The sequence below is a fragment of the Erpetoichthys calabaricus genome, chromosome 1 (genome assembly GCF_900747795.2).
Source record: "Erpetoichthys calabaricus chromosome 1, fErpCal1.3, whole genome shotgun sequence".
NCBI lineage: Eukaryota > Metazoa > Chordata > Cladistia > Polypteriformes > Polypteridae > Erpetoichthys > Erpetoichthys calabaricus.
This window is the reverse complement of record NC_041394.2, coordinates 125,569,971-125,588,793: the sequence shown is the minus strand read 5'-3', so window position 1 is coordinate 125,588,793 and position 18,823 is coordinate 125,569,971. Positions and strand designations below refer to the sequence as shown.

Here is an 18,823-nt window from a genome sequence, read left to right as displayed (position 1 = left end):
CAAACCGTTTCACGTATTGACTTGAAATGTGGTACACATATAATACGTCACGTCTGCTATCCACTTTATGGGTGATGATTGTATTACTCTTTTTATGTTTATTTTATTTTAGAATCAACTCCTATCTGCGCACACCAGGGCGGCCGTGGGCAGATGCGTATGGTGTATTCAGTCCATGTTATCGTGCATTGCGCTGTCAGTGGTATTTTGATAAAAGAATTTGAACAATATATAAGAAGCGTATAAATTATTAAACAGTAAAACATTAACATTTAAGAAGTAAAGTTACATTGAGTACTACTGCAGTGCCTTCGGGTATACCTCATTTTTTCTTTGCCCATTACATGCTTAAATGTATACATTTTTTGGTGTACCTACCTGAGAACACGCGACATATAACCGACCGTGGGAGAAGCATGGATTTTAAACACGCGTTGAGTTCATCTGCTGGTCTCCCTCGTGGAATAACTGGTAATGTTTGACTAAAATCTACAGCGAGTAAAACGACATTACCTCCTTTTTTTTTTTTTTACGATCTCTGAGATCTTGCTTTTTTTGGTTCAAGGCTTCATAAGCTGTTTTATGTTCAATGTTGTACTTAATAAGTACTAATTATCCCAAACCATCATCTTTGAATGTTGCAAGACTTTCGCCTTGTATGTAGATCGGGGTAATTACATTCATTGCATTCCTAGTCTGAATCACAATCTGATTGTATGGGTGGTTACCTGGCACTGTAGGGTTGCCAGCTGTCCTTTAAAATACGGAATCGTGCCGTGTTTGAGAATGAAATTGCGCGTCCCGTTTTGAATCAATACTGGACGGATTTATCCCGTATTTTTTTTATTATTTTTTTTTTAAAGCAGCGTCTCATGCAAATCATCCCACACGCATTTTATGAAGATGCCTCCTTTCCTACTTTTGATTGGGTAATACTTGATGTCATCGTTAGTTTGATTGGTGTTTTTAACTGTCCAGTGAGGAGGGCGTGTCTTTTAAGTACAGTCTGCAAAGTGTTGGCACTGAGATGTTGCGTCAGCGCCATAGTTGAAGCCCCTAACGTTGCGGTCAGCAAGTCGGCTAACATCCGCCATGTGCCGTCTTTCAGTTGCGAGAAGCAGATCATAGAATGGTTGAAACTGTTGCCCCTAACGTTGCGCCACGGCGTGTGGTTCGTTTATACCTCGTGTCTTCTCATTAAACTTTTATCTCGCGAATATGTTATTGCAATCCGCAGCAGGAGCGTTTCTATAAACTTCATTTAAACTTACGTTTTACACCGTGCTTTTTTTCCCTTATGAACATGCTTGTATGCTTAACTCGCTCCGTTCTCAATTGTTTAATTAATTTTTTGCTCTTCGCTGTTTGCGGCTGTTCCTCCATTTCCCCCTACTTCGTTCTTTTATCTCGCGAATATGTTATTGCAATCCTTAACGGGAGCGTTTCAATAAACTGATTGAAAATAGTTTTGCATTTACCTTTTTAGTAAAAGGCGAGCTTTTAAGCCTGAGAAATCACCCCGTAAATGCACACGTTTAATTGGACATGTGTTAATATGTATGGTTACACAGTATTAAAAGACAGTGAACAACGTCAGTTACCTTTCTTCCCGCGTTTGATAAAAGGTGAGCTTTTAAGCCTCAGAAATCACCCCGTAAATGCACACGTTTAATTGCACATGTGTTAATATGTATGCTCACACAGTATTAAAAGACAGTCAAAAATTAACGTCATTTACCTTCGTTCCCGCGTGTGACTCGTGCTGTAAATGTCTTCCTTGTTTTTAGTTCACGTGATTACGTAGGAGGCGTGATGACGCGATACGTGACTCCGCCTCCTCCATTACAGTGTATGGACAAAAAATATGTTCCAGTTATGACCATTACGCTTTGAATTTCGAAATGAAACCTGCCTAACTTTTGTAAGTAAGCTGTAAGGAATGAGCCTGCCAAATTTCAGCCTTCCACCTACACGGGAAGTTGGAGAATTAGTGATGAGTGAGTCAGTCAGTGAGTGAGTGAGTCAGTCAGTCAGTCAGTGAGGGCTTTGCCTTTTATTATTATAGATAAAATTGTCCTGGCTAAATAGCCTTTGTGTACTTTCATTACATGGATGGTAAAGTATGTTTTTAATATTTTGATATTGTACTAAGTTAAAAAATATGTTTAATTTTGTAATTTATTCATAGCTGGTAATTTTATTGTTATTTTTTTAATTGCTTTTGACCTGTTGTGGCAAAAAACAAAAATATTAAAGTATTAGAAAAGAAAGCTTTTGTTTTTTATCCATATAACAAAAAATAAAGTTTTTCTTCCAGTGAAGATAAAAACAACTGAAACATTGCACCTAATTTTGATAGGACTAGTTTTAAAAGCACAATTTATTCACATATGTAAAAATATGAGTTAAATTCTTGGTTTTGTTTCATTTTAAGCTCTGTCTGGTCTTGTAATATTCTGTAGATGATTACATTTGAAACTGTCTTGACTTACATCTCATATACCGTAGCATCTAGTATTCCTAGTACAAACTGATACATAAACAGATGAGGGGTGAGGCAGTCCGACATCTTAAAGCTAGGAGAATGTTTTGAGAATAATGCACATCCAGAATAACATCAGTGTATCCAATCAGTTATAATCTCCAGGTTATGGAATCTAGTGAAAGAGTGAATCTTTCAGTCATTATGTGCTGAGTGACATCCCTCAGTAATTCAAGGAGACAAATGTCCTTACTGATATCTGATTAATTTACATCTCTCTCTCTCATACAAACTTTACAACAATACTTTTATTTGATTTTGGAATTAGACTGAGTAAAACAAACATTATCCACCTAATGATAGTCAGAGTTATATGGTCAAAGCCACTGCACCTGATCATCACAAGCGTTTTGTTCATTAAAAAGTAAGCATAACATACAAAAGCAGATATCAGTAAGAAAACAAGATGTTGAGTGTCACCTTCTAAAACTGGTGCTATTATTATTGCATTGTAATCTTTCTTTAAAAGGTAGAGTGTACAATTAAATTAGCTTTTAAAATGCTGCAAAAATCTTTATACTGTGAAATGAACCACTTTCATTAAAAGGATTCCAAATATTAAACTGTTCAACAGTTGTAAAGTTTACGTTTTGTTATTGTGAAGCAAATAATGTAAGAATTCATTGCTATAATGGGACCTTCTAAATAGTTCAGAGTTCTCTTTAAAGTGGTCATAAGAATATTTTGGACTAGGGTTGTGTCCAGTATCCAGGTCTATGTTTAGTGCCTGAAGGAAATGACAGTAGTACTCAAAAATAGTTTAAGAAAATAAATGGACCATATCTTTGTTATGTAAAGATACACTAATCGGCTGATACAAATTACCAATTTTCATTCTTCATTCTATAACGGGTTACATTTTATCCATTCTTATGTAGAATTGTGAGCCAAACATATTATTCTCTTACTAGCTGCTACCAGCAAAGGTAGCTGTTAAAACAGATGCAACGCAAAATATACATTTTAACTCGAACACAGCTTGCTCTGTCTCTTCCTTTATCCTTATCAATATCACATTAGTTCACTTTCTGTCCAGATTTGCTTTTTACAGGACATAAAATGAACAGAAGTTTCTGGATATGCTCCTTCAATTATTCCAGTGAGAAATTAGAAAAGAGACTTTAAATACTCAGTAAATAAAGTAAAGTTTACTAGCAGTAAATACTCAGTAATTAAAGAAGACTCTTTAGCCATCATTACAAATGAACTCCCTAACCTAAAAGTCCTTTATTTACACCAGTAGGTGCAGTCCCATGTGCTCTTGTTTAATGCAACATGGTGGACCACCAGTCATTTAATTCTAAGGTTTCACTTTGCATTGGTTACTTCCATGATCTCCACTAAGTAGATAATCTTTATCAATGACCTGTTTGATCAGTGCTACATTTGCCAGTTGCTCCACCATTGCTTCGTAAAACCCTGATAAACTTGGTGTTGAGTATATAAGCACTACTGAAATTGAAAAATAATATGTAATTTTGAAGATGTTGAAGTAGGTTAGTGATAAAAAAAATGTAGCTAGCCTAAAAGGTATTTTTAAGTTATATTAGGTGGATGGGCAATGTTAAATTGGCCCTGTGATGTGCGTGTGTGTGTTCACCCTGCAATGGGCTAGCACCTTGTCCAGGGATTGTTCTAGCCTTGTGCCCGATGCTAGCTGAGTTGGGCTCCAGCTTCCCTGTGACCCTGCTCTGTAAAAGCAGGTTTAGAAAATGGCTGAATAGATGTAGTTTGAGCATGTATATAATCAAGGAAAGAAAACAGGCGGTAGGCACAGTAGATCAGGGACCTAAGCCTCTGAAGCCCCTACCCTGCCTCCCGACACCACTGCATCGATCTAGGCTTGTCTTGGATCTAAGGACACCATTTCTGTCTTTACTCCTTTCTCTCTTACTGTAAATTTATAGTGCGCTTGCTAACCATTGAGCTTTGCCAAACTTTCTCCTTTACATTTTAGACATCACTATACATGCCAAAAATGATTATGTCTCTTTTTTCCTGTGCAGTAGAGGATGTAGTAACACAGTCTGTTCCAACTCTACTTTAAGACAGACAGAGGGTTTTATGTAATCAACAGAAGTTAGGACACCTGTGCAAACTGTTTGATTCAATTTGCAAGGCTTATTTTACTTTAATTGCAGCAGATAATCTGTAGGTTGTAATCTATTAGTTGTTCCCTGAAGAAGGCCAATTTGTAATATTCTGAAATTAACTTTTTTTCTTCAGTTTTTTTAAACTTTAAATTTAAACCTCTGGCAGTTTACTGTTTACCTTTTCACCATTTTACTCATTTCTGGCTGATAATATGTAATTGTGGCTTTCAACCCACAAATAAAGTACTTCTAAAAGAAAAAGATATGGTCCACTCAGATCCAAAAATTTCCTGGCAGTTAAGCATCTGTTGTTATTACAGTTAGAGTTCAACAGTCCTGGTCTACATTTATTTTGAAAATAAGAGATGGTTTATAGGTCTAGGGATACAAGAATCTGTTGAAGGTCATTACATTTTATTAACTCTTTACTGAAATGCTGCTGTTGGAAAATAAGAGGAGTAAAATAAAGTACATACCTTTTGTCCTACAACAGACACACATTTTATCTTTTGGCTAATAACTTCGGTATAAACTTGATATGGCAAAGCTGAGTTTCTTCATGTAAATGAATGAAAAATAATTACAGTACATTAGTCCAGTCTCAATTGATGTGCATTCCCGATATACATTTTATTTAATTATAAAGGATATTAGATTAGATTAGATTAGATAAACTTTATTAATCAAAAAGGAAAATTTTGATGCATACAGTAGTAGAAACATCAAAACAAAGATAGAGGCTCACAGGACAAAAAATATAATATAATACAATACAAATACATTAAATACATGTATTTATTAATAAATAAATGTATAATAATTCAGAAATACACTGGTATGATAGTTAATATTTTTCTTATTTAGACAAGGTGAGAAAAACATACAAAACTAAATCAAAATTTTATTCTGTTCTGCTCAAATATACTTTTCATAGCATAATTTAGAAAATACACCCTGGAGAATTGTAAAATAATGTATTAAATTGGAAAGCAGTTTTTCCCATTTATCCTGTTATGTAATGCAATATAGAACAGATGCATGTGAACCATTTGTGAAAATATATTTTCTGTGCAGTCATAATGTTTAAGTATTAGTATGCCAAATAAATCTAAAAAGCAACACATCTTCTTAAATGTGCAAATGAATAGACATTGATCTAACAGCATGAATCTAGTGAGCAAACATGAATATATTCCTATATCTCCTCATGTGAGTAATAAGTACTGTATAACACAATTCACAAAGGGCAGCAATAGGTGCAGCTACTTTAATGTTCAGGGTTAGGTAATGATACACTGCAGACTTTAGAAGAACATTAGAGGTGAAGCAAATAGTTAGACAGATTTTTGTGCATTTTTAATTGAGGACATAATTTGACCAGAAATGTTTTAATGCAAATAATAAGCTTGATTTACCATTTGTATTGTAATGAGCACAATACCAATATGATCTGACAAGGCAGGGAAAACAGAAGTATTTGCTAGCAGATGGAGAGTTTATCTACACACCAGCAGGATCACACATAGTCCATAGGTGGCCCTTAAACCTTTGCTGGCATTGGTTGTCCTGCAAATAAATACCATAGAGCAGACAGAATGTGTCAGAAATTCAGAATAAATCTTTAGAGAGAGAGAGTAGTGCTCAGTATAAAGAGAGAGAGAGAGAGAGAGGGAGAGAGAGATCTCAAACAAAGTGCCGGCAACCAGGAAATAATTTAAATGGACTGCTCAGCAGTGTAAAACATCCAGGTGGTTCTACAAGACACTATAGTCTGGTGGTGAAGTAGCTACAGATTATCACAAATAACACTGGGACTGGGTTCAAATGCCACACTTGTCATTGCTAAAAATGTAGGGAAATTTGTTGGTGTAAACACCACAAAAGAAAAGAGAAACTTAGTTAGAGGAAAAATAACAGGTGAGAAGGAAAGTGTTTGCTGTGTATGAAGAGGCTGACTGACAAAAGCAAATGAACTCCAACAGGAAAAATCTATCTGTGACTTGAGGAACAGACGCAGCAGATTGTTTTGTTTATTTTGTGGTTGTTTGATTACTATGTGTTCTCAATTAGCATGTATTTACTTTGTCTTTTGACAGCTTTTGTCTTTTAAACAATAATGAGAACATCTGTCAATGGTTCTATATAATATACTATATTGATAAGAAAGTAAATCAATTCAGTACCTTCACCCATTTACTAAATCCAATTAATTCCAGTTCAGCGTCATGGAGATAATGTTTATCTCAGCATCAAGAGTCATATTACAGGAACCAACCATGGACTGACACACACAGGCTGTCATTCACCCTTCACATGACAGACAAATTTAGAATATTGTAAAAGCTAGCCCGGCCACAGACAGACACAACACCAATGTCTAAAACACACGGGTTTATTTACAGAACTATTTACAGTTGGTTCCATGCACTCACACACTGCTCCTCAGTCTCTATCTCTCTTCGGCCGCCTCCACTCCTCTCTTGCAAGCTCCTCCTCCCGACTCCGGCTCCTTGAAGGGAGTGAGGCGGCCCCTTTTATCATGCCATGGATGTGCTCCAGTGCTTGGTAATGGTCTTCCAGTAGCACTTCCTGGTGTGGCGGAAGTGCTGTCCTCCAGGGCTCAGGTACCATCCAGGCAGCCCCTTGTTTGGGCCACGGACCCCCACAGGGTTGAGCTTCCAAGCTCCGTATCTATGGCCCTTAATGGAAATCAGGGCGGCTGCCCTCTTGTGTCCAGGTAAGTTATTGCCCCTTTCCCAGTCCTTCCCTGATCCAGGCGTCCCGGTGGGGCAAGGTCCCTGGCCGTCTGCCACAATATCCAGTCAGCCTAACGTGTCCATTTTTCGAATGTTGGGGGATGAAACACCTGGAGAAAATAGGTGGCCCAAATTCTAAACTGGCATTTGAACCAAATCTTCCAGAGCTTTGATGCAATGTTATCCACTGCACAACATAAAAAAGACTGTATCCATCCATCTATCAATTATAGAATTTACATAATAAAATTCAGGGACACATACCTGGAGCCTGTCCTAGCAGCATTGTGTACTAGCCTCAGGCATGTTGCCTATGTCATCACAAGATATACTTACACAAGTGGAGAGAAATTAAATTTAGCAATTATCCTAACATTTACAGTATATCTGTGGAATGTGGCAGGAAAACCAGAGTCCTGGAGGAACATCCATAAAGGTACAAGGACAATGTGCAGGCTTGTCACAGTACACAGGACTATGGAATTGTGAGACAGCAGTGTTATTTACTGTCACCACTTTAACTAAATTTGAAAACAGAACCAGTACTTGAAACTCATGTACACACATTTCCTGTGAAACATATATTGCATTTTCAAATGCAGCACATTGTTGAATTGAAAATACATGCAGTAGATAACAGTATTGGGCTGATACATTGTTTCACATTTTGAAAAGTGGCAATTCACAAGATATATTAATATTTTAATACAGCTAATTAGACATTAATAGATAAAAGATATTTTCACACATATAACACAAAATAAAGCTAGAACCACTACATTGGTCTGTATCACCTACACTTGTCATCATCAGCTACATATTTTTTAATTTTAACCTTTGCTTAAATAAAAGGATAAATGAGAATAAGATAAGATCAAATTAAAAATAAACGTATAACACAGCTATAAACATGTTTGAATCCTCAGTACATTTTTGTAAATTTGTGTAGCCTTATTACTTTTAAATGTCGGTTTGTGAAGAAAAACCTAGACACGATACTTACCACACACACTACTGTTTGATTCCTAAGGCACAGTAACTGATTTGGAATGCCATATACAGTAATAAAATTTAAAACCTTATAAAAAAAAAACAGATGCCAGGCACCACATATCCAATCAATTCAACCTGAAGGAGCTATGCAAGCTGGAATGGGCTAATATAACTCCAACAAGATGTGGTAAATTGATTATGATCTGCCGCAAGCTGTAATGAAAGCTAAAGGTGGTCCTACAAAGAAGAGGAACACTGCGTACAAAATAAAAAATAAAAGCCAGTACTTTTGACAGAAATATTTGGAATGTGTTTCAATGTTTAGTAAAATATTATAATTCTAGCTGGATGAGACAGCCTTAGTTTTGCTAAGCCTGTGTACAACTTATTATTTAACCACAAAATTGTAAACTAGAAGTGTGTATCTGGTTCTCTATACAACGTTATAGTTGAGAACAGTATTAAATTGTAGCATATTTATAAGTTATTTTATGGTAGTTCTCAGAAGATAGGGGACACATAAAACAAACATATTGGCATCATGCTTTATGAAACATTAAAGTTTACTTTAAAAAATGTGTCATATTATGAATTTATATAGGAAACATTCATTTTGAGAAAATCTTGACACCATGCATCTCTTGAGAATACATAATCTACTAAACATGCTTTCGTACACACACACACAAACACACACACACGCACGCACACATACTCACAGGATTTTTAGTAGTATGGTATATTCAGTTTTATTTATTTTTTTAAAAATTGAAAAATTTCTAATATCTTGTTTTTGTTTTTTTCATTCTCATGTATTGAGTGGTGCTTGACGAGAGAAGAAATAAATTTAAATGATTTTAGCATTAGTCTCCAGTATGCAGCATACAAAATGTGCCTATATGAGAGTGCCTTGCTGAAGGCACACACACACATATATACATATATATATATATATATATATATATATATATATATATATATATATATATATATATTATTATTATTATTATGACCGGCACACATGGATGGGCATAAGCTGTTGGAATGGGTGGAAGTTCCTTACCTGGCCGGGAAGCCAACCAACAAGAAGAACCAGACGATAGCCAAGAAATGGTCTACCTTGGGCAAGAAGCTAACACAAGGTGCCTTTATGTAAGTGGGCACAGCTGAGACTAGACTGAAGAACCTCACCCAGCCAGGAGGCCAGTATAATGAAGAGACAGTGGAGGCAATCCCTGTTTACTATTAGTTCCCCCAGTACACTAGGGGGCCGCATCCCTGGGCTTCGGTACTCATCCAGACAAACGCAGAGTACTCTGGTAATTGTAGTCTGTGCAGTAGCCCTCCTTGGGTGCACTGACATATTTGTTGGTTACTTTAATTGGTCATTATTGGTGTCTCTTCCTCCTGCTCTGCCAAGGCACTCATCAACATCCATCAATCCATCCATTATCCAACCAGCTATATCCTAACTACAGGGTCACAGGGGTCTACTGGAGCCAATCCCAGCCAACACAGGGCGCAAGGCACCGCAGGGCGCACACACACACACACACACACACCAAGCACACTCTAGGGACAATTTAGAATTGCCAATGCACCTAACCTGCATGTCTTTGGACTGTGGGAGGAAACCGGAGCACCCGGAGGAAACTCACGCAGACACGGGGAGAACATGCAAACTCTACACAGGGAGGACTCGGGAAGCGAACCCGGGTCTCCTAACTGTGAGGCAGCAGTGCTACTGTATGTTATTTCAGGGTAACACAGAAACTAGAGTCATTATATTTTTTACTTCATTTTAATTTTTTATATCAGTCTTCTCTCATTTTTCGGATAGAATTGCTTTCTAACTCGAGCTTTGATAGTTTTTTTTTGAAGCTGTGTATGTTCATTAAAACTGTGTATTTTCAAGAGACACACGTCAAAGGTTCTTCACTTATCAAATAAAGAGACAGTGATCAAAAACGTTTCGAAGAGTCGCCTTATAATCTCTTCTAGCTTCCTGGCTGATTATTGTAGTTTTCTTCAGTTGGTTTGAAGACCAGCTACAGGTGTGAAACTTTAGTTACTTTGATTAAGTTTTCTATATGGATTTAATATAAAATGGATTTTTCATTACAGCTGTAATAATTCATATTATGTTGGTGTGATATAAAAACTTAAAATGAAAAGGTTAAAGATTTTTAGTCTTGGAAATTGCAAACACTGCGATTTTCACTTGCATTTATATGTTGTGGCAGTATGCCACACAAATCAGCTTTGTAATATTACCATACACTACAAAACTCACCACTCTAAGAAATGTAAATGAAACCTGGCACCATCTAGACTAGGAAATTCGCCAGGTACTTTATGAGTTCACTGTTGCCTTCCTGAGCTCTCTCAAAGGGGAATGTGCAGACTGATATGAACATGTATTGCAAAGGTGTACTGCAGGATTGTGCTCTGGCTATAAGACTGAAACTGTAGAAAGACAGTGCTTGGCTTCTCAAGTGGAAAATTCAGATTGGCACGTTGTGGTCTTTATGTCTATGTGGGGCAATTTGGTGTGAGCCAGACTCCTGCATGAAACACTGCTGTCGAATTTACAACAGTGTTTTGCTCAGAATTTACAGTAGCTTGTAATTAAAAAAAAAGAAACAGAAAAAACATATTACATGATACTGAGCAAGATTAATGCAGCATATTTGCTAGAAAATCATACTTAGAGAACAGTACATTATCCGATAAAAGTCTCCAGCTTGAATTTGAAAAGTTATAGAATGACTTTAGACTTGGAAGATGATTTAAAATAAATAAACATACATAAAAACATCAGCAATGTATGATGGTTAAACAGTATGTCGTGGATTGAGGCATTGCAAATGCAGGGGCTTTATTGCCTTTTTTCCCTTGTGCTCCACTCAGGTATTAATTACATTATAATGTTTACACTTTAAATTAACCAGTTAATCCAAGCCTCTAGTATATTTCTAGAGCTACTGAGGTTATTTTATTTAGTAATTACTTTCATCATGTTCACCAATTACATATTTTTAATGTAAAACTAGAGGCTATAATTCTGTTGAAACCTACAATATTTTTTCTGCTTGTTTTGCTTGGTGAACTTTTTGCAACATTCATGGTGTTCAGTGTTTCTGAGTTTTTTAAATATTAAGTGAACTCACATATTGTCTGTTTCCTTATAGATTCAGTTTGTGTACACAGCACTTAAAAATTCCTGTTATGAGTGCATATGATTACTATTCACTATTAGTAACTGGGAGGGATAAAGAGTGGTAAAAATGTAAGAAACAATTAACTTTTTCGGTGAAATAATGAACATCATATTGAATTGTTTAAATGTCTGTCCAGATTTTCTATTTTTAATCTTAGCTTTGCTATATATTAATAATACAGTTTTTATCAAACAATAATTTACCTGGAAATACAAATCAGCTAACTAATATACAAGTGTAACATTGTGGCATCATGTGTTTAGAATCAGCTTGTATTGTTGTTTAATTAACAGTCATAATTAGAGTGCAAATATCATTAGTTTTAAGATTTGTTTGTATGGTGGTATGTACTTCTCTTTCATGGAAAATCAAGTTTAAAACCAAGGATTGTTTTTCCACAGCAGCTAAGAACTAAGGGAATATTTTCTACAAACGTAATACAAAAACAGTTTGATGGATGGCTTATGTAGCAATATTGGAGCCATATGTAGACTGGCCAAGTCACAGTCAAAGGTGTGGTGGGTTGAAATTAAATTTCATTTAGGAGGTGGATATATATAGGCTGGTCTAGAGGGGCTGGCAGAGACACTATGCAATTGTGCAGAGTGTTGATATATATAGTTGTGGTTATATATTGCAGGACCTCTATGCAGAGCATTTTTGCTGTACCCTGAATTTTTAATCAAAGATGGCATTTCCCATTCTCTAAATTTGCTGTATGTGTGAAGGCCATGGTGAGGGTTGAGATACTGCTGGGGGCAATAAAGCTGGAGCTAATGTTGATAGATGACATTTTCACTTCAATGCAACTTTGAGTCAAAGAAATTAAAATATTTTACTGTTCTTTTTATGTATTCTCTATGTCTAATAACTATTATAAAAATTCAGTTTTATTAGAGCCAGTGGGTGTCATGCTAAAATGACTGAAATTTTAATGCAGACAGCAGTTCATCTACAGGGAATAATAGCCTTCCTCATCTGAATTACAAGCACTGCAACGTGGTTGAGCTTTTTTGATGTTCCTGGATTAGCAATAATAAATGCAGCTTAAGTTCCTAAGTTTGCACATAAGTTATCTAAGCATTGTTTGGGATGAACACCTTGTGTATCCGTGTTTATCATGATTCCCAAAACCCCTTAACAGGGAAAGTGGATTAACAGTATTATTGCTTAATTTTTCCATTCACCTTTTAAGAAGAGAATTACTCAAAAATACAAATAATTAAATAGCAAAATGGTTTATTTGAAACAGAAACAATGGAAGTAATTAAACTGAACAAATTCTGATTAAAACAAAATTACTTCCAAGAGAAAAAAAAAACTAAACTGGAATAATTAAGCACATTTCAAGGAGAGAATGAAAGGGGAAACCTTCCCGAAAATCTTCCTTTAAAGAAACCAGTTTCTTTAATCAAATACACTTAAAGCAAACTGCAAAAGCAGCAAAATCATATCCCCCCCAAAACCAGTCTTCTAAGCACAACAGAAACTGTTAAAAAATACAAAGCTAAGTAAGTCTGTATTTTACCAGAATGAACACTAACACAGAGAAGGATAACTAAAAACACAAGGTTTATTTTTTAAAATGTAGCACATGTAGTGTGTTTAGGATCCAACTTCTCTGTTTCTATTGATGGTACACTTGTCAAACCTGCTCCTGTTGTCAGTAATCTTGGTGTTTTGTTTGATTCATCATTGAACTTTGAGCTACACATTAGGTCTCTTTCCAAAATTGAATTCTATCATCTCGTCAACATTTCCCACCTCCATCCATTTCTGTCCCTTAATGATGCTCACACTCTGGTTCATTGTTTTGTAATGTCTCGTGTTGATCACTGCAATTCCCTTTTCATCAGCCTCCCTCCAAAATCTCTACAGAGGCTACAGTACATTCAGAACTCCGCAGCCAGAGTCCTCACCCACACAAAGCGTTCTGCTCACATCTCCCCTGTTCTCTCCCAACTTCACTGGTTACCAGTTCCATCAAGGATTAAATTCAAGATTCTGCTTCTCACCTAAAAACCCTACATAACCTTGCCCCCCTCTGCCTCACTCAGCTCCTAGCTCCATACACTCCTTGTCACTTTCTCAAGTCCTGGAGCAGTAATCTCCTTATTGTCCCCACGCACCAGACTCTCCACCCTGGGAGGTAGGTCCTTCAGTGTTATGGCCCCTCTTCCTCAGTCTCTCTGAGATTGCTCCTCTTTCCCAACCTTTAAATCTCAACTCAAAACGTTTCCCCTCAATGAACATTTGTCTTCTGTGTGATTTTTTTTCTTCTTCTGTATGTAAAGCAACCTTGGGTTTGTGAAAGGCGCTCTATAAATGCAAGTTATTATTATTAGTAATAGTATTAGTATTATTATTATTATATTGTCCTGCTGACAGAAGATCTTGGGCAAAATCAGGACATGCTGTAGGAACTATATCTCTTGACTGAGCAGGCCAAGAGCAACCAAACAACTTAATATGACCCCTAAGAATAACAAAATTACAGTTTGTTGATAGGCTTACAGGTGGCTCAGAATCCATCTATGGAACTGAAAACTCAGACACAACCCTTCTGAATCAAGCATGACAGCCATGTTCCTGTTGTAAATTGCTTTCCATTTTTACTTTTTACTGTCTTTTCTGAATCATATTTTGAGATTTGACACTTGTTTTGGTTTTTTGGGAGGGTCGTCAAATATGAATCTTTTATTTGTGAATTCTCAATTAATTTTAAATTTTATTAATTATTTGGATGCATTTCAGCCACCATTAGGAACTTCCATCATTAGTCTGCCCAGATTATTATGAGCTTTTCTTTGGTGGTCGTGACTGTTGAGTTATGATGCAATGGGTTAAAAGGTTGGCCTAGAGTTCACTTCCTTATATGAGCTGTGAATAACAGTCACTTTTCAAAATTCTCACAATGATCTTCATTTAACATTATGTACTCTTTTGGTTTTGAGTTTTGCTCCTGTTATATTTAATCACACGTTTCACATCCTGTTTTGGTTTCAATGCATGTATTTTTGAACTCTTGGTCTTTAACGTCTGTCTCCTGGGTGCCTCACAAGTGCTTGTCAGTTCCACAGTAGCAACAGTGACTATGACATATCTTGAATCTACAGTAATCCCTCCTCCATCGCGGGGGTTGCGTTCCAGAGCCACCCGCGAAATAAGAAAATCCGCGAAGTAGAAACCATATGTTTATATGGTTATTTTTATATTGTCATGCTTGGGTCAGGGCGGCATGGTGGCGCAGTGGGTAGCGCTGCTGCCTCGCAGTTGGGAGATCTGGGGACCTGGGTTCGATTCCCGGGTCCTCCCTGCGTGGAGTTTGCATGTTCTCCCCGTGTCTGCGTGGGTTTCCTCCGGGGGCTCCGGTTTCCTCCCACAGTCCAAAGACATGCAGGTTAGGTGGATTGGCGATTCTAAATTGGCCCTAGTGTGTGCTTGGTGTGTGGGTGTGTTTGTGTGTGTCCTGCGGTGGGTTGGCACCCTGCCCAGGATTGTTTCCTGCCTTGTGCCCTGTGTTGGCTGGGATTGGCTCCAGCAGACCCCCGTGACCCTGTGTTCGGATTCAGCGGGTTGGAAAATGGATGGATGGATGGATGCTTGGGTCACAGATTTGCGCAGAAACACAGGAGGTTGTAGAGAGACAGGAACGTTATTCAAACACTGCAAACAAACATTTGTCTCTTTTTCAAAAGTTTAAACTGTGCTCCATGACAAGACAGAGATGACAGTTCTGTCTCACAATTAAAAGAATGCAAACATATCTTCCTCTTCAAAGGAGCAAACAATTCAATAGGGCTGTTTGGCTTTTTAAGTATGCGAAGCACCGCGGCACAAAGCTGTTGAAGGTGGCAGCTCACACCCCCTCCGTCAGGAGCAGACAGAGAGAGAGAGAGAGAGAGACAGATAAAAAAATCAATACGTGCCCTTTGAGCTTTTAAGTATGCTGTGCTTTTAAGTATGCGAAGCACCGGGCAGCATGTCGCTTCACTAAGCAGCTGCACAGAAGGTAGCCAACGTAAAGATAATCTTTCAGCATTTTTAGATGAGCGTCCGTATCGTCTAGGTGTGCGAACAGCCCCCCTGCTCAATCCCCCTACGTCAGGATCAGAAAAAGTCAGCGCGAGAGAGAGAGAGAGAGAGAAAAGTAAGCTGGGTAGCTTCTCAGCCATCTGCCAATAGCGTCCCTTGTATGAAATCAACTTGGCAAACCAACTGAGGAAGCATGTACCAGAAATTAAAAGACCCATTGTCCGCAGAAACCCACGAAGCAGCGAAAAATCCGCGATATATATTTAAATATGCTTACATATAAAATCCGCGATGGAGTGAAGCCGCGAAAGGCGAAGCACGATATAGCGAGGGATCACTGTACTCTGGATCTGAAATCTATGGCACATCCCATTCTGAAGTAATCAGTTAAGCTACCCCCTTCTTTAAAACCATTAATATGGGTTTAAACCAAGCATCAATGCAATGAAGACACATGTTGTGGGAAATTTGCAACTTGGGAAAAGCTTCTTTGGCAAACAGAGCGGCTCACTCAGTTGTTCTTACAAAACTGAGCAGTTGTTCAAAATCTTGACACTGACTAATATACACCACAATGTTTTGAATCAGTCATGTTATGAGGTGAAATGTATTGGAATGTGAGTAATGTGTCCTAATGAGTAATGTGTGCTAAACTGCTACTCCCTAAGCTTGTTAAATTATTTGTTCATACTATTCATTCCGTGCAAGTTAGTGATCAGTAAACATTGCTCCCTGAATGAAGATTCAGACTTTAGTTGTGTTATTCTAACAGATTGTTAAACGAAGAAAGCATAAATGAATAGGAGGCACAATGAGACCTATATTTTGAAACTATAGGGCATATTATACATTGACCTTCAAATTAGTAAAGATGTATTTATGCTTTTTTATCAAACATTTTTTCCTAAAAAATGGCAGATGCTTGATTTTGTCAATATTGATATTTTACTCTTATTTAAGCTATGAATATTTATAAATAATTTCAACAAAATGTTTGTTTTCTTCTTTTTCTGAAATGAAGGATCTGAGCCTAAAGTGTCTGATTGTCAGCTGCATGGAGGGTCTGAAGAAAGGTGCAATTCCAGTAAAGTCTTGGTAGTAGACTGCTTGGAAGATTCAACAGTCAAAGAAGGTCTGTGCATACATTTCTAAGAAGTTTAAGAAAACTTTCTTGTCCAGTAATGAATTTCACACACAATTTTAACCTAAAGGATTAAAGGTAAAATCACATACAGTATGTAATAGTTAAAAATTATACCTAAGGAGATTGGTGTTTAAAAACTATTGAGTACAGCCATCTGTGTTTTATAAAGAGACAAATCCCAGTTTCTACACAGGTCTTTATAGCAGAATATTATGAAATCTCAAATCTCAAGTGGAGTTTGCAAGTAAGCATTTTAGATATATGGGAAACAGTGTAGCAAGAAGATGACTGACTTGCTATTTGCAGAAAAAAGAGATAAGGAAGGGACACAAAGAGCTGACACCTCCAAAGAAGTAGCTAGATCTATGGTACAATTTTACTGTAACAGTGAATTTCAGAATTGTGAGTTTCTGGGAAGAATGCCGCTTATAAATCTTTTGTATATTTAGTGGCAGCACACAGCCCAAACTTGGAAAATGTGGTCTAAGTTTCTACTTCATAATAACATGCAGCATTAGAGCTATATTGCCTTTTAAGACCAAAGAAGCTTCAGAGGTTCAGGCATACACAATGCTGGGAGGTTCAAGTCTTTAGTCAAACTCCCCAAAAGTGCTTCTGGCACTTACAATAGACAGAAATGATCCTTAAGCTTGCTCTCATCTGAGAGCTCATCTAAACAAGAACTTGTGCAAAGACTTACTAGCTGGAGAATAAAGAAGAAAGAGAGATAAGGAACATGAGAAATGATAGAACTGTGGTGCTACCTTTGGGCAGGAGCATATTGGAAACCCCAAATAGGTTACAGGCTTTATTTTAAATTTGTTCTTTCCCTTGCAACCTGCCTATTTGTATTGAAAATGTTGCCATTATTTCTGACACTGAGAAACACCAAAAATGGCATGCTATCCTGCTATAGTATATAAATATTTTGCCTTGTGAAAGATTTGAACCTGATGGTCTATCAGAAACTTAAAGCAATCCATTATTCATTTAAAAACATCCCTGCTATTAATTATAGTGGTGAAGACATTATACTCATGGGTTCTTTCTTAGCTGCAGGCATATGAAAAACTGATAAGAGTTAAAGGGAAAAGTGGATGGACAAAATCAATGTCATTATGAGATTAAACACATTATATACTGTGATCCAAAGTACAGAATCTGTTTCTAGAGAGAATCTATGAGAACAGTTGTTTTTGTAGTCCAAAAGCATCCATTGGCATATTAAAATAAGCTACAAATACTGTATGCACATAATATTAGTGCTATACATCACTTTGTGCTTATACATGCAGTTAATAAGTTTTTTTAAATACTTTTTTTATTGATATACAATTTATGGTCAAAAACTTGTGGACACTTGACCATCACACCTATATAGGCTTGTTAGATACCCTTCTCTTTGTGGTCAAAACAGCCTCCACTCATCTGGGAAGACTTTCCGTTAGATTTTTGATTGTGTCCATGGGAATTTGTGGCCAATGAGCCAAATGATCGTTTGTGTAGTATGGATGTTGAATGAGAAGGCCTGGCTCACAATCGGCGTTCCAGTTCATCCCAAAGGTGTTCAATAGGATTGAGTTCTGAGCTATGTGTAGGCCAAATAGATGGCACAAAAAGTCCTAACTTGACAGGAATGGCATACTCAAAAACACTCACAAACTCACACAGTATTTCCTAACATGTCCCCACATACTTTTGACCATGTAGTGTACTTCAAGCTTAAACTGTATTTACTATTTTTGGGTGAGGGTTGAATTGAATTTAGTTGTGTTAAGTTTGACTTGTTTTTGTATGGAATGTTATTTGTTTTTAATAATCTCAATAAAAATTTTTTTTACCATTTGTCTCCATTAGCTGGAACTTCCTATTCGTGTTTCTTTTCTCCATAGCAAAGAAAAGCAGAAACTGCAGTTATGCAATATTAAGCAAAGTACATTATCTAAAATCATTGCAATAGCAATAGTTTCCATAAATAGGCAGTATGCAGTGCAGAAAAATGCCATTCGATATGCTCAGTGCATTTTTTAAAGCATTAT

At 36.9% G+C, this 18,823-nt stretch overlaps 1 protein-coding gene across 1 annotated transcript in view; it reads left to right on the top strand.

Annotated features, from left to right (window-relative positions):
• LOC114655151 (scavenger receptor cysteine-rich type 1 protein M130-like) overlaps positions 1-18,823 on the top strand; it is a 134,612-nt gene that overhangs the window by 74,865 nt on the left and 40,924 nt on the right. Inside the window, exon 4 of the mRNA XM_028806015.2 lies at positions 16,662-16,772. Within this exon, the coding sequence (XP_028661848.1) occupies positions 16,662-16,772 (111 nt within the window). The remainder of the gene's footprint in view (positions 1-16,661; positions 16,773-18,823) is intronic.